This window comes from Tamandua tetradactyla, chromosome 7 (genome assembly GCF_023851605.1).
Source record: "Tamandua tetradactyla isolate mTamTet1 chromosome 7, mTamTet1.pri, whole genome shotgun sequence".
Lineage (NCBI taxonomy): Eukaryota > Metazoa > Chordata > Mammalia > Pilosa > Myrmecophagidae > Tamandua > Tamandua tetradactyla.
The window spans coordinates 122,601,056-122,618,623 of NC_135333.1; the positions used below are offsets into that span (position 1 = coordinate 122,601,056).

Below are 17,568 nucleotides of genomic sequence, written 5' to 3' on the forward strand. Positions count from 1 at the left end.
GCTGATATCTGCTGGTCCTTGTTTCCCATTCCATTGCCTTTAGCTTCTGATTCCAGTGGCTTTCTCTTTAGGTGACTGTAGGTCCTGACTTGGACCTGACTTTATTCTGGGGCAAAACTCTGGGTTTCATCTCTTGCTGGGACTTCCCTAAGAAACAGGGGAGAAGAAGGGGTACCGCGTAGTATTAAGAAATGACAGACACAAGAAGTTAGTTAAGTGGGGCCAGAGGACTCAAGCTCATCAGGAGCAAGAGTCCCGAATAAAATTGACATCCACATATTTATTGTGTTCTTACATGGGAACTGCTTTAAGGAGTATAACAAAGAAAAATTATTTTTAATATCTGTCATGCCTGCAAAGCTACAAAATTTGGTTCACAGTTCCTGTCCTAGGAACTGTTTGTTACTTATCAGATGCTTTCTATTCAGCTCTCTTTGGGCTCCAGATCAGCATCCTTAAGAGCAGACTGAACATTGACTAACCTGCCTGAAACCGCAGAGGCAGAACTTTCCCACAGTAAGGCTGGATTAGATAAGGTGCATACAGGCTGGACCTCATTTCACAGGAGACCAAGGGACTGTGCCTCAAAGGTTATTCTGACGTGGCTTTGCCATCAGTCAGAGGCCTGCTTCTGGGCCCCAACATCTTCCCCTTTTTTATATTTTAAGAAGAGTCCAAGTGTTTTCCTGATGGCCCCTCTGCGACAGTGCCTGTCTTAGGTTGTTGTTCCCCTGAGGAATCTTACCCGTCATTGGCTACCCAGCCATCCTCCGGGGCCAAGCAGAGTAATGTGAGGTGAGGGAGGGCAATGCCCCCCAAGATCCGGTCTGTCTCCTTGACAGCTTATGCCTCCTGGCCTTCAAGTTGAACCACTGCAGATTTCAATGCATTTAGTTTAGCAACAAATTTAGAATTTAAATCCAAATGAATTTGAAAAGCTATAGAATTATTATGGACCAAATCATTAATAATATTAGCATTCTGAATACTTTGACTTAGTAGCAGTGATTATTAAAGCTACTAAAGATAATATACCAGCTATAAATAGTCAATAAGTCCAGAATGCAGTTTTCTTAATACCTCTCCTTTTTTATTTTTATAGTGCTAGCATGACTGAGGTTTAAGGCAGCAGTCCTTAATTTGAATTCACATTGCTTTCTTTGGACACATGTCCAGATTATGCATAAAATACAAAAGAGAAGAATTAATATTACTATTAAGCTAATAGTAAATCCTTCTGATGTTTTTAACCACATTAATGTATTTAGAGATTGCAGCCCTTGAGCAATCCCGTTCATAACATTGGTGCTTTGTAATAATTTTGGAATGCTCTTTTGCATATCTACTATGCTTACTTGAAGTTCATTAATATTTATAGTTAAATTATTTTGATGCCCTAATAAATGTTTTTTAATTTTTTCCCATTTTTGTCCACTTTCATTACACAAATATGGAGAAATACAGAAAGTTGTGATATTCCAATCGCACAATAAGTGCTGTTGCATTTTAAGTGATTGAATTTCATCTCCTAACATAATTACAGTTTGTTCTAAGCCACCCTATATGCAGATTAACTTCTTTATTTATATTAACCTGTTGAGTCCATACTTTATTTTCATTTTCATGCAATTTTTGTGTGTGTGTGTGTTACAATTAAATTTCCAGCAAGGATTATATAAGGAGGATTAATATATGTAGTTACATTATAAATTCCAACAATAATCCTCTCTATCAACGTAGCAAGTATATTCTTTGCATAATGCATTATTGCCATGACAAGATGGTTGAATAGACTGAGATGCTGCAACTAACCTCTACAAATCCTTTTGAAAATGTCTATCTTTAGTGTTAAGTATATTAGCAACAAACCCTCCTGGTTATTGAGGGTTGGAGCAGGAAAAGAAATGATTTAAATTGTGTGCCTGATCTAACACCACTTCAACTGATATTATGTCCTGAGGCAAAGGGTTGAGCACACTCAACACATAGAGGATGCTGGTTTTGGGTGGTCAATGTCAACTCCTTAATCCATGTTATCAATGGCTCGGCCTGCTGCTCCAGATTCATGGCTCACACAGCATTCTGGGACCCAAAATGGTCACTCTGCACCTTCTGGAAAAAACACAGACATAACCTCTTCCCCACATTAAAGCAGGATCAGGTCCTTTTCATTGACCTGTCTGAAAATCTTTCCACCATGCTAAAGCTGTGGGATGTGTGAGTGTTCTGGAAATATGTTTCAGCTAGTGTGAAGAAGATTTTAAGATTAAAAAAATTTAAAGTATAAAGGGCTAAAGCTAATTTTCCTTGAGGGGAGAAGGTATTCTTCCCCTTTTTGTTTTTCCAGCATTGATTTAAGAGAATGATGAGCAAACTCCTGTGGTGTGAGAGATATGAAAATTTGTACAAAATTGTTTAAAAGTATGACTTACATAAGCCAAGCCATTATTTGTTTTGAGCTTCCCCCAAATTGGCAGGTAGTAAAAATGAAAGCAGAGTAAGTGTCAATAGTAACATGTCCCCATAGTAAATGACCAGATTTTTAAAATGAATTCCATTCATTAGCAATAATTGGATTGATTGAAAAGGAATGCAGGAATTTTTTTTTAATTAATTAACGGAAAAAAAAAAGAAATTAACCCAACATTTAGAAATCATACCATTCTACATATGCAATCAGTAATTCTTAACATCATCACATAATTGCATGATCATCATTTCTTAGTACATTTGCATTGGTTTAGAAGAACTAGCGACACACTGCATTTTTGGTAATTTTTAAATTTTTGCATGCAGTTTTTATGATATTTTCACACGATAGTGACCAAATTCCAATTTGCTTACATGACTGGGCCCAGCTTGGTCCTCTGGGAACTGGCTAGGGGCCAGCCAAGAGGAGCTTCCTGGGACCTAGATATTTTTAATAAAGGGCACCTCCTTCCAGGAGGATAGAGTGCATATTTTAACTGTTTCTTATCAAAGTCACGCAATAGCAACATCAGCTGCAAGTAATGGCAACATCAGGTGAACAGAACAGACTCCACAAATGCATCTTTCCTTTGCATTCAGCCCTTAGAATCTGATCTGCTCCCGATGCAAGCCATGGTTAATTTGGAATAAATTTAGTTTATACATATATATTTTATATAAATACAGGACAAAGCACTAAAATATTTTGGCTAAAAGGAATTTAGGTATTTACATGATGTGAACACTATTAAGCCAGTAATAGATTCACTTATAGCAATATTACTTTAGATTAATATATTAAGCCACCTGGTTTGGGGCAAGAAAAGAAACATTTTTCAGTTAGTATAATGATATCCAGGAGAAAATCAGTAAATCGTTTCCAAACAATGTGATGATTCATTTTTTTATACAGCTAAGGACATGATAAAAGTTAACATAAGTTATTTTGATAAAACACAGGCTTCCTGCTTTTTACACTGGTTATTTAGAAAAGACTTTTGCAATTTTTTTATTAGAACAGGCTAAGAGTCTAAGAAAACTTTATTACTTTAATAGAGAGAAAACTAAACTTTAATCTTGCATTACTATAATATTTGATATTAAATTTTTAAAAAATTTATAGATAGACCCATTAAAATCTTTTTTGACTTTGACCATAATTTCCATTTCCACAAACCTTCGGCAACTTACTTTATCAGTTCAGGCTTTGTTTTACATTTTCCTCATTCTGTAACAGCTATTCGCTTTATCTTAGGACAAAACTATTCTCTTTTTCCTATTAATAAAAGCACATTCTTTATATTTTTCTTACTTAAGTCATTATTTTAAGCAAACATTTCACCACATATAATTATCAAAATCAAATTTGTTAGAATAATATCAAACACTTAAAATACTTTAGTTAATGCATATTTGAAACAATATACAATTTTTAAAAAGAATTTTCACTTCTTTAAAGTTTTTTGAATATATTTCTTTTTCAAATATGAATAGGAGCTAAACTCATGGCCAGTTTCCAAATTGCTATTTGCTGAGGACCTGAGTTAATAAAAGAAGATGGGGCTGCCATTCCCATCCCATGCTACAAGATTCTATTTGTAGCATTGGTATAAATTTCAGTAGAATAATTGTTTAGAGTGAACTAAGGTAATTTAACTTAACACTTTGAGTTACAACTGCGTACCCCTTAGGGGACCAATCCATTACAATTCTGTAGGAACCATTAATGAGTACTGACTTTTGTTTGGCATGGCATTGTTCCCATTGAATAGTCTCTGACTCAGGTGTCCATGTATATGAATTTTTGCATAAAGGTAGCCCATTAGGAACAGGCTCTGAAATTAATTTTTTGTATCTTGCTTTGCTAAAGGTATGGCTAAGAAATACTTTTTTAAATCTACCACACTAATTTAATACACCAGTTTTTAGGAATCATAACTGGTGTGGGCAAGGCAGATTATAATGACCCCATAGGTTTAATTTACGGCATGAACTTTTCTTAAATCAGTTAACAGTCTCCATTTTCCTGACTTCTTTTTTATAACAAATACTGGAGAATTCCAAAGATTATGAGACTCTTCTATATGCCCTGCTTTAAATTATTCTTGAACTAACTGAGTTAGAGCCGATGATTTTTCTTTAGATACGGGCCACTGCTCAACCCATACAGGCTCATTTGTTTTCCAAGTTAAAGGTATGGGTTGGGGTGTAATGTCAGCAGCAGCCCCAACTATAAATCTGGATACCAAGGCTTTTGTGGGAACTTTGTCCTTGAATATTTAAATTTTGTGAGGGGCTCTGAAGTGAACTGTAACCCTTATTTTTCGTTATGTGTTTTACTGTGGGAGCTAAGAATGGAATGTTAGCATATGCTCCCCATTGCTCTAATCAGTCTCTACCCCAGAGATTTATTGCTATGTCCAGAATATCAGACTGAATGATTCCTGTTTGACCATCTGGCCCTTTACAAGATAAGATATTGACACTTTGTTGAACAGTGTTAACCGTGCCAATTCCATGTAAAGGCTGGCTTAATGGCTTAATGTTTGCAGAGGCCAGCTTAATGGCCAGTATTTTAAAGCAGTGATAGTAATGTCTGCTCCTGTATCTACAAGTTCTTTAAAAGACATACCTTCAATTTGTATAATATATTCAGGTCTTTCTCTTGTTAATAACTCTTACTAATATTCTTCTTGTTTTCTAGTATTGCCAAATTCTTTTATTCTTTTCTTTCCTAAATGTTCCATTTTATAATATGGTAAAATTAATAACTGAGTAATTTAGTCTCCTTCTATAATTTGATATGGATCTTGTATTGAAATTGTAACTTGAATTTCATCTTTTTAATTCTCATTAATGACTTCTGTATGAACAAAGACACCTTTATTACTTAAACTACTTTTTCCTAGCATGAGTCCTACTGTCTGTGTAGGAATAGGGCCATATATTCTTGTCTTAATTTTTCTAGGATTAGATTCAGGAACTAGTATAATAGCTTCAGCAGTAGGTAAATCGATTGCAACAATCTTGGACACATCACTGGAGCGGGTTTTTTACTGGGTACTGCATCCACTCGGCATCATTTTGGCTGGGGCCCTGAGCTGGCCCACATACCCAGTTTTCCAATAACAAATTTCCATAAATATCAAATTGAGACCTACAGTGATTGCTCCAATGACAACTTTTTTTTGACCTTTAAAACATTTTCTGGGAGCATTTCTTCCTGATCTAATTTCCAAATTATCATTATTAGTTTTGAGACAAGCTCCAAAATTATTTTTAGTTTTACAATCTTTTTTTATGTGTCCAGGTTTTCCACATTTGAAACATTTCTCTTTTTGTGACCATTTTATGTTTATTCCAGTAATAGCTTCAGCTAACATTTGCATTTTATGTGATTCTGAACCAACGTCCCTGCAACATCTAAGATAATCCTCTAGATGTCCTCCAGCAGCTTTAATAGGGTGTAAAGCCTTTTGACATTCAGAATTAGCATTATCAAGAGCAAGTTTTTGTAATAATAAATCTCTTGATTCCACTTGAGATACTGACTTTTCTATATTATCTTTTAATCAAGCTATAAAATCAGTATATGGTCCATTAGTTCCTTGTAAAATTTTTATAAAAGAAGGAGTAACTGTTCCAGGAGGAGTAATTTGCTCTCAAGCTCGGATACAAGCAAGCCAAATTTGAACAATAGCCACATCATAATACTGCATTTGAGCTCGGACCCCAGCATGTGATCCAGTGCCCATAATTTCACTTGCTATGACTGGTGCTGGTGGCTGTGCATTAGCATTTTGAGCTGCTTGTTTTTTGCTTCATCTAATAGACATAATTTCCATTGCAAAAAACTGAGAAACATCTCCCAGTCCCATGGAATCAATCTTTCATACTATGCTAGTCCTCTTAAAAGTTCCAAAGTAAATGGAGAAGACATACCATACTGAGTACAAGCAGCTTTTAAAATTTTAAAAGGAAGAGGCACATGCTCAAATTGGTGCTCTCCTAGAGGAAATTGATCATTGGGAGGAATTTGAGTAATTTGTACTGGAAACATATAAGCTTCCAGATTCCCCTCTAATCGAGCTTGTCAAATTCTCACTGAGATTGTTGGTGCTTTAGGAATCGTAACTGAAAACCGTGGTGGACAGTCATTTGTTACATTGTTGGGAAGAGCAGAAGGAGGAAGATGCTGAGGATATTCTGATTGTTCAAAATAAATTCCTTTATGGGATAATTTATCTACAGAGGGTAAATAAGGAAATTTCTCAGAATGAAAAGAAGTGGTTTTTCCCTCCCTTCACATTTCATCTGCGGCATCAGCTAGCCTATCACTTTCATGGTCACTATCATTTTCATTTTCTGAAACTACTGTGTGGAAGTGGTTGTAATACAGCTGTAATTAAATTACACAAAGACCAAATAGAAGCAGGAATATCTTCCCCTTATTTATAAACCTTTATCACTTCGTGCCTTTGTTTAATTTCTAAAGTTCCTCTTTCTGGTAGCCAGTGACAATATTTCTGAATGATGCAAAATAACTCTGTGAGTTTTTCCTTTTTTACTTTCATCCTGTTTGCCTTTAACAAAGTGTATACAAATGTTTTATATTCACCATGTAAAGAAAAATATTGCCCCATTGTAACCCTGATTATAAATTCTCAGAACAAAACTTTTTACCAAGTTCTCAGAGTCTGGACTCTCCCTCCTTCTGGGTCCTGGCAACGTGACCAAATCCCCTCCAATCTGTTGGAGCCTTCTCTTCTTCTGTCTCCTGTTCATCTTTGTTGGTCCCTGTTTGGGCACCAATCACCGAGATTTCCATAGGGAACAGGGGAGAAGAAGGGGCACTGCGCAGTATTAAGAAATGACAGACACAAGAAGTTAGTTAAGTGGGGTCAGGGGATCCAAGCTCATCAGAAGCAAGAGTACCAGATAAACTGACATCCACATATTTATTGTGCTCTTACGTGGGAACTGCTTTAGCGAGTATAACAAAGAAAAATTATCTTTAATACCTGTCATGCCTGCAAAGCTACAAAGTTTGGTTCACAGTTCCTGTCCTAGGAACTGTTTGTTACTTATCTGAATGCTTTCTATTCAGCTCTCTTTGGGCTCCAGATCAGCATCCTTGAGAGCAGAGTGAACGTTGGCTAACCTGCCTGAAACTGCAGAGGCAGAACTTTCCCACAGTAAGGCTGGATTAGATAAGGTGCATACAAGCTGGACCTCATTTCACAGGACACCAAGGGACTGTGCCTCCAAAGTTATTCTGACGTGGCTTTGCCATCAGTCAGAGGCCTGCTTCTGGGCACCAACAATCTCTTAGCTTAGCATCTCATGGAAAGGCACAGGCATCTGCTGGGCTCTAGTCCCTTGCTTCTGTTGGGTCTCTCAGCTCCTGGTGTCTCTTGGGGCTTCTGCATTTCTAAACATCTGAGACTAAGCTTTTTCTTAAATGTTTCCCTATGTTGGCTTTTTTTAAGGACTCCAGTAAACTAATCAAGGCTCACTTTGAACAGACAGTGCCACATCTCCATCTAATCAAAAGGTCACACCCACAATTGAGTGTGTCATATCTCCATGGAAACAATCTAATCAAATGTCCGACCCTAAATATCGAATCAGGATTGAAGATCAAGGCTCTTCTGGGGTACATAGCAGTTTCAAAGCAACAAGGTAGTATATGGGGAAAAAATACAATTAATGCAAACTAAGGTCTATAGTGAACAGCAATATTGTAATATTCTTCCATTAATTGTAATTAAGACATTATACCAAAGCTAAATGTCAATAATAGGTGAATAAAACAAAGGGGCATGGGTTTTTTGGGGGAAAAAAATGGGAATGTTCTCATATTGATTGTGTTGGTGAATGCATAACTATGTGATTATACCAGGAGCAGTGGTATACTCAGGATGGATTTTATGATGTTTGAAAAAAACTGATTTAAAAAATCAACCTGCACAAAACAAAGAGTGCACCTTAATGTAAGCTATGGACTTCAGTTACTAACAATGTATAAATATTGTTTCATCAATTGTAACAAATTTACCACACTAATGAAAAATATTAATAACTGGGGGGGCTATATGCATGGGGGAGAGGTAATATGTGAACTCTGTACTTCCGTGCAATTTTTCCATAAACCTAAAAATGCTCTAAAAATAAAATTTATATATACATATTTTTTAAAAAGAGAGAAATTGTGGGCTGTTAAGAAAAGAGATGAATCAAAATGGACAGTTAGATATTTGGTCTGAGCAAACTAATCAGAGAAGCAACTATCTTCCTATGATAGAGAAGCTTGGGAGAGGAGCAAGAGTTCTATTTGAGACATGGTAAGTTTGAGATGCATCTAAGACATCCAAGGGGAGATGTGTATATATATATGTACATGGCAAAAGCCCAGGCTATTCCAGGTAAACACCTCTGCTCTATCTAAACCCCACTGCACTCACACACCACCACCTATTCCACCTTTTCCAGACCAAAGATACTCAGAAAACCTGACTCTGTGTGAGTTGCCCAGTAAGTACATCTGCAGAGGAATCAGAAACTTAGGGGTTGACGGGAACCCAGTCCCCCCTCCCATGAACCTCTGGGTAACCAGACATGTTACCCAAAGACCATGTCCTCTTTGGAATATGTTCCTTCTGAAAAGCAAACCGAGCATGCAGATCAATGTAACTCAATCATGCTTCACTTTTAACTTCTAGAATCTGCCAGGAGCATCTCCATTTAACTAGGAACTAAGATTTTATGCAGAGGAGATAATTACCCATGGCAATATTCTAGTTAGACATGAGGGAGAGAGAAACTCAAAACTCATGCTATCTGTGACCAAGGAGACCACACATGAGTGGGGAGGCAACAATTATCCAGAGGAAGGACCAAGGGGTGAGAAAAAGGGGAAGGATACTCATTATCCAAGAGAAATGGGACTAAGGGGAGGAGGGAGTTCACAGCAGGCATCAGGGACCACCAGCAGAATCACCTGGCCCATGATGCTACCTCAGCTCAGGGTTACCCAGGGAAACCCTAGCAGTCAGGGCCGTCCAGGTCCCCAAGGTTGGCGGCACAACACCAGCTGGAGAATAACTGTGGGCACTACAGAGGCTGAGACTTTCAGGTAGGAGGGAGGAAAAAACACAGCTTAAGCCTGTGCCCAGCAGGCTCTACCCTGGCTGGGCAGCCAGATCCCTCTTCTCCGGCTGAGTTCCCCACACAGGCCTGGGCAGACTTGGGCCTTTCTCTGAAAGAGCTGGAACCTGAAGGGGACAGGAAGGAAAGAGGAACCATGGGCAGATCAGGGCCACTCAAGGCCTTAGATCCTCTCTCTGTTGGGGGGAGCCCATATTTGGCCCTGAGCAAATGGGGGAAGTCAAGAAGAAGATTCTATATCTCTACGATTGCATTTTCAGAAATGTGATTCAGAGGCTACCAACCTGGTCGAACAGGGAGAAAAGCTAGAAAGGAGACAAGGAACCCTGAACAATTTCTCCCAGATAAAACTGCACATACTAGAGCAAGGCAACTGTGTATAAATAGAGACTATGCAAACCTTTGAATGCACAGTGTAAGTATGCTGTGAGGTGAGCTGTACCATGTCATATATGGTGACAGTGTAAAATGCATGTTGTTATGTGTCCAATAAGCTGTTATGTGTCTAATAAGATGTCTGTAGCAAAATAGTTGGAGTGAGGTGGTGGGTAGTATGTGCAGGGCCACAGGTTTCAGGGTGGTATGTAAGTAAGGTGGGCATTCATAGTCTCTATATTGTCTGTGGTCAGTGACAAAAACTTAGGACATTCTTTCGCAGGTGTCTGCTGATGAGCCCCCTCCCAACGCCAGTGCCCAGAGATGGAGCTGCCTGCATTCTCTCTTGCCGCCCCACCCACTCCCCAACACAAATACACACACACACATATCCCATGCTCAGCTCCCATTAATATAGGGGCAGAGGGGGTGAAATTCTGAAAAAAATAAAATAAAACAAAAGTAAGTTGCCTGGCCATGCCCCTCCAGACAAAATAGGGAGTTTTGAGATTTAGCCTGGGCTTTTGCCATGTACATATATATATATACACATCTCCCTTGGATGTCTTAGATGCATCTCAAGTTTATCATGTCTCAAATAGAACTCTTGCTCCTCTCCCAAACTTCTCTATCATAGTATATGGGAAACTAATCCCAAGTCAATAAAGTCTGTCTTTCCCCTCCTTTCCCACACCATGCCCCCTGGCCAGCCTCCAGAATCCCAGGCCCCTTGCCCCCAAGATGCCAGATCTACCCATCAAGAGCTGCATTCTATCTCATCCACCTTCCAAGAGCCTCACCTCCTGCATTCATGAATCACTGAACTGACCAGCCTTTTAACCATCCAGCCACACCTCTTTTAGTTCATCTTCTGTCCATCTAGCCCATTATCTACAGGTTCCTATTGTTCCAGCCACATACCAATCAGCTAATCAATTACTGCCTATTTCATTAACACTTGTTGGAGGAGTAGAGGGATTGTTTGTTTTTTCCTGCTTTAAAAACAAAATCCTCTCTCTGTAACCAAGTGTCAGTTACTCTTTGTACTTCTCTCTGTCTTGTTGTGGGAGGTTTTGGAAAAAATAACAGTGGTTTCAGGGATTGCATCAGGATATGTCGGACCAGAGATCAGAGAGGTATAAAAAGATTGGTAGAAAGGGGAAATTAATAGAGGCAGATGTGGAAACAGGTGAGGAGCAAGGAAGGGAACTGCGAAAGGCCAGGAGAAACTTGCCCTCTCCATTCTTACAGATGCTAAATTTTGAGGCAAAATTTAATTGGAGGATTGAAAGTAAACAGACTCTCGTAGTGGAGCAGAGGAGATGTGGGTATGGTAGGAAAGGTCTTTGTGTGGATGGACAGACGCAACAGAGTTCAAGCTTTACTCAAGGAAGGAAGCCAAAAATATATATGACACACTATAAAATTGTTCATACCCTTGGCTGGTATGATTCCATTCCTGGAAATTTATCTGTTAAATAAGTTAACAGAAGCAAAATGATGCACATACAAAGATATTGCTTGCGTCATTATCTACCACAGCAAGAAATGGAACCGCTTAAATTGCAAGCATATAAGAATGGTTTCTTAAATGGTAGTGGAAAAATCCTAATGGACTACTATCAGAAATGTTAAAGGGATCATTAAGAAGGCTGTATGGTCTCATGGCAAAATGCTTACAGCAAATATTTAAAAAGAAATGGAGAATACAAAATAGTATGTATATGCTATGACTACAAGCATGTAAAATGGGTTTGCAGTTAAGCAAAAACTTGAAGGAAATATACAAAAATTTATATAATTAAGGTGGTGAGATCATGGATGGCTTCTTTCCAAATATTTCCTAAATATTTTACATTAAAAAAAAACATTTCTAAAATTTGAAAACAGAAGGGCCTTTTCCATAAATTATCCAAGTGGTGTGGTACCTAACAACTATTGATGGGAATGAGGAGGGCCAATGGAGTCAGAGCCTCCTTGGGTTCAAACTGAATAGGTGTGAGTTCATCTTCCAGAAGTGTAGTGTGTGAGGCTCTCGGCCTCACTAGGGATAGAGTGAGGTTTGTTGACTGAATATTCAGGCTCAAAGTTACAATTCTGGTTCTGCTAAACACTAGCTGTGTGATCTTGGGTAAACAACTTAAACTCTCCGAGCTCTATTTCCTTATCTGCAATGATAAAATAACAGTTATTGCTAGATTGTTATAAAGTTCAACTGAGATACCACACAACGCCCAGCACACAGCAATCTCTAAACATTAGCTACAGAGTAAATGACTTAAAGCAAAAATTATGGTGAGAGGGCAAGTGAGAGTGGGATGGTTAGGGCCACAAAAAATGAGCAGACAGTTTGAGACCTCCTGTCTAAAGATAAGGATGGCTGGGCTTAGCGCACAGGTAAGCCCCCTGTGCGCTAAGCCCAGCTAAGGTGAATGTGGGTGATGAAATCTGCAAATCCTGGGAAACCAGACCTCCAAAAGACTTGAGCCCAGTTTCCTGTCTTTTTCTAACTAGTTGCCTGACTTTAGGCAAACCACTTAAACTTTCTGTTATTAGTTCCCCTATCTTACAACTGGGATTCACTCATTTAGTTAATAAATGTTTAATGAACATTTAGCATGTACAAAGTATTATGCTGGTTGTTCTGGTGATTGAAATTATCTCTTAAGACAGTTGCTAGCTTAGTACTTAAGAGCACAGGCTCTGGATTTAGGCAGACCTGGAATTGAACCCAAACTCTATCACTAACTAGTTGTATGACTTTGAGAAAGTTACCTAGACCATTTAGGCTTCTGTTTCCTCACCTACAAAATGGAAAAAATAAAAGTTTCGATATCATAGTGTAGTTGCAATGAGCCAATGATTTAAAGAAAGTTAAGCCTTTAGCATAGCTCCTGGCAAGGAGTAGACACTCGGGACATATTAGCAGCTAAGAAAGACCACCCCCCACATTCCCACCCTGTCCTGCAGGATCTTGCAGGGGAGACTTTACATTAATAAGTTTTGAGACCAAAACCAAGCAATGCCTCTTGAGAGAAACAGATGAAAGTACTTTCTTCAAAAACTTGATGGACTCAGTTTGAAATAGTGGTAAATGAAAGCGAGGGGTAAGGGGTATGATACGTATAGTTTTTTTTCTCTCTATTATCATTTTATTTCTTTTTCCGTTATCTTTTTATTTCTTTTTCTAAATCGATGCAAATGTACTAAGAAATGATGAATATGCAACTATGTGATGATATTAAGAATTACTGATTATATATGTAGAATGGAATGATTTCTAAATGTTTTGTTTGTTAATTTTTTTTAATTAATAAAAAAAAAACTTGATGGACTGTCTGCTACAAGAGGGGTTAGACATTCTGTAAAACAGTAAGAATTCAGCCAATACCAATATAATACTTTTCTTACAGGCACAGGAACCCAAAGCTAGAAGGTCTATCTTAATAGGTAGTGAGTTTCCTGTGACTACAGATATTCAGACACTGTACAGCATACTTCTGTAAAGTTGTAGATAAGATCCAAGTACTGTCACTGAAATGTATGACCCTAAAGTCACTTTTAATCCTAAATGTTTATTTCTGGATTATTTATTTCTTTATGATCAGGAAGAGCAGAAAAATCTGACATTTTGAACATAGAATCTAAGCTGAGGCTCAAAGTATGGGTGGAATTTAATAGAATGAGTAGAAACATTCCCTGCAGGAGGGACATTCTGTGGAAATGCATGGAGGCCTGGGAAACAGAGTCCCAGACTGGGGTAGCCAATCACAGGGGCCCAGACAACAGGGCAGCAAAGGACTATAAAAGGACTATATGGCTAATCCCTGCCCACTTCCCTCACAGGCAAGTGCTAGAATCTAATAATTTATGGGAAAGGCTCTGCAGAATCCCAACATAATTGGACAGTATCATCACGAATAGTCATAAAATCATGTGGCATTCTGCATCCACAGTCCATCCGAGTGTTCATTAAACACTCACTTAGGACAGTCCCTGAGTCTACAGGAGGGGTGCTACCTGGTCTCTTTCAAGCTGGGGGTTTAAGTCCAGGTAGTGCAAAGGAGCCTAAATCATAGCAGCTGTTCCATCCCCCAATCTGGAGGCAGACCTAAAGTGCAGTGCTGGAGTCAGGCCCTGGAACAGAGCATATAGAGCACGGAGAACAGGGGGAAATGCACAGAATTTGGAATTTGGAGTACCAAAACCTGGATTCAAGTCTCAGGCCTGCAGCTCCCTAGATATGACCCCAGGGAAATTACTTAGCCCCTCTGAAATCCATGGCCTCATCCATAAAGTAGAGATCTACCTCTCTTAAGTGATATTGAAAGGGATTGTATGAAAAGGGCTTTTTCAAATTACAAAAAGTGTATTTGTTTCTATATAAAGTTCTCTCTTTCTTTCTTGCTATAAGCTCTGACCTGGAGTGATGGCTCAGGAAAACCAGAACTCTACTCTGCCTGAATTCCTCCTTCTGGGATTCTCTGACCTCAGGACTCTGCAGGGCCCCCTGTTCTGGGTGGTGCTTCTGGTCTATCTAGTCACTTTGCTGGGCAACTCCATGATCATTCTCCTCACACAGACCAGCCCTTCCCTGCACACCCCCATGTACTTCTTCCTGCGCCATCTCTCAGCGCTGGAACTCCTCTACACCACCGACATTGTGCCCAGGACCCTGGCTGACCTCGCCTCCCCACACCCCAGGGCCATCTCCTTCCAGGGTTGTGCAGCCCAGATGTACATCTTCATTGTCCTGGGCATCTCAGAATGCTGCCTGCTCACGGCCATGGCCTACGACCGCTATGCCGCCATCTGCTGGCCCCTGCATTACTCCACCCTCATGAGCCGGCAGGCCTGCGTGGCCATGGTGGGCACTTCCTGGCTCGTGGGTGTCCTCACAGCCACCACCCATACCTCCCTCATCTTCACTCTGCCTTTTCCCAGCCACCCAACTGTCCCACACTTCCTCTGCGACATCCTGCCAGTCCTGAGGCTGGCAAGTGCCGGGAAGCACAAGAGCGAGGTGTCAGTGATGACGGCCACCGTGGCCTTCATCATGGTCCCCTTCTCTCTGATTGTCACCTCTTATGCCCGCATCCTGGGTGCCATCCTGGCAATGACCTCCACCCAGAGCCGCCGCAAGGTCTTCTCCACCTGCTCCTCCCACCTGCTTGTGGTGTCCCTGTTCTTCGGAACAGCCAGTATCACCTACATCCGGCCCCGGGCAGGCTCCTCTGTCACCATTGACCGCCTCCTCAGCCTCTTCTACACCGTTGTCACCCCCATGCTCAACCCTATCATCTACTCCCTTCGCAACAAGGAGGTGACAGGGGCACTGTGGCACATGGTGAAGAGGCAGGTCTCCTTCCCCTGAAGAGCATCTGCTCACTGGCTGACCGCTCCACAACTTCAGGCTCTGGACTTAAACCCCAGCCTAACAGAAACCAGGCAGGATCTCACAGAAAGATTACCTGGCAGCACTGTGGGAATTAGAACAGAGGAGAATCCATAGCATACTTCCTATCCCACTCGTCAGTGACCAGAGCCCTTGTCAGTCATGTAAGATGTCTACAAACTCACATCCAAGTAAGTTACCCACCCATGGAAGAGTTTGCCTGGCCCCTTCCATCAAATCTTCTCCCACCTGTGTCTGAGTCCCACTCTACTCCATGGAACATTTATTCTGATCTTGGCCTCCAGGATGAAGGAGTGTCTGAGGGTTGTAGTCATAAGGCAGCTACTCTCTCCTTCCCAAGATACCAGCACAGAAGGGAACATAGTTACACAAAGACTGAGGTTAGATAGCAGGATAAACATTTTTTCAGGAGATACAATGACATGTCTCCTAGGAACACACGGGAGTCTCATGCTTTTGATGCCTTTAAGACGAGAGGCAGCCTGTCAAGGATTCCAGAAGAATCGTCAGTTCAAGGGGAGAGATCCAGGGCAGGGGCTAAGTGGGGAGCCAGAAGCTGGAATCCACGAAAGCAATGCACTCACATCTCTCTGGTGCTGAGATGCCACTGCCTGGCCACCTCCCCTCAGAGCAGACCATGCTTCTGTAACTTTGCATCGCTGGGTGTCCTCCATAACTACATGGCAGCAGAGGGCTGATGTAAAAACAGACTATTCCAAGAAATGCCTCTCTACTCCAGCAGCCTCTCATAAACTTTTACCACTGCCTTACTCTCTGAACAAGAACTTTTAGAAGCTCTGGGTCTTGGTGAGGAGCCCCCCAACAGTTTATCTGCTCAGAGAGAGATGGGAACCCAGTCTTCCCTCTCACCACCCCCTCTGATCTTCAAGAAAGCCTCATTCCTCACAGAGGTGTGGGTGATTCAGACAGGGGAATCAGTGTATTTCTTTTCCCTTTCTAAGCCCATTTCCCACAGACCTCGCCACCCCAAGGAGGTTTTTTATAACTCTATGCCTTTGCACAAGCTGTTCTCTCTACCAGAAATTCCATACACATATCTTACTGAATTCGTTTCCCCCTAAAGAACTCCTATTCAAAGCTCAAGAAATTCCTCCTTGAAAATCCTTCATTTATTATCCCAAACACACATTTCATTATGCCTTCCTTTGTGTCACTACCTTTATAAACTTTTTTCCCAATGAATTGCAATTATTTTTCATAATTCTGAGTCCACTTCTAAGCTGTTCAAAACCTAAGGCAAGGAAAGAGCACTAAGTCCCCACCGTTCCCTAAATAGCTCAATAAATGTTAATTCATTTAATGACTCATTCAAGTTTAATAATGCTTATAGAGGTATTTCACATACTCTGAAGTACTGTATAAAATTCTGTATATTAAACTCCAAGTAATAACTCAGTCCTAGAGAGTCTCAGAAATGCAAGTTTGAGGTCTCCTAAATCATTGAGCCTGACCCTTCTTGAACTAGTCCACATGAATTCTCCTCTCTGTCCTTCTCAGCTTTGATTTCTGACATCAAATATAACTGATGGTAATATGTGCTACTGGAGAAGATGATCTCTCTAGCTTCCTTGTTCTCCTCCCAACCTGTATCATCAGCTTGTTCCTCCACCTCCTTTACTAGCACCCCAGACTAGGGTAGGGCCTGGAAAGTGAACACTTAACACGCATTTTGACCACACAGCATCTGACCGTCTTTCAATGTTTAGGAATTCTTCACTTTAGAAGTCTGGTGGGGAAAAAGACCATCTCCCCCTGTGGAGTTGAGAATGCTTCCCAGCTTTCCAGGCATGGGACCTGGATTCCACCAATCACATACAACTATGCCTGACTTTGAGAGCTGGCAAGGAGCAGTGCACCCTTGCTAGTACCAGCAATGACAGCCACTAAGTCTGGTTTCTGGCATAGCAGTGGCACCATTGTTCCCAGTGGGAGCAACAGTGGTTTCTTCAACTGGCCAGTTCATGCTTGGTAGTTATTCCTAGAAGCTTAGCTTCTAGCATGGCCTCCAGCCCACCCAATAATCTATTTTTTTAATAAATTATTTTTCTGTGTCGTCATCCAGACAGCTTCTGTTGCTGTCAAGGATTTTGACTGATATGATAGGTTTTGGAAGCTAGAGG

At 40.4% G+C, this 17,568-nt stretch overlaps 1 protein-coding gene across 1 annotated transcript; it reads left to right on the top strand.

Annotated features, from left to right (window-relative positions):
- Nucleotides 1-14,440: 14,440 nt before the first annotated feature.
- Nucleotides 14,441-15,385, top strand: OR10P1 (olfactory receptor family 10 subfamily P member 1). The gene has a single exon (XM_077168106.1). It carries the CDS (start codon nt 14,441-14,443, stop codon nt 15,383-15,385), a length of 945 nt encoding a protein of 314 aa, XP_077024221.1.
- Nucleotides 15,386-17,568: the final 2,183 nt, after the last annotated feature.

Excerpts from the sequence above, each read along its gene's own strand:
- OR10P1 (XM_077168106.1), top strand. The coding sequence starts at position 14,441 with ATGGCTCAGGAAAACCAGAACTCTACTCTGCCTGAATTCCTCCTTCTG.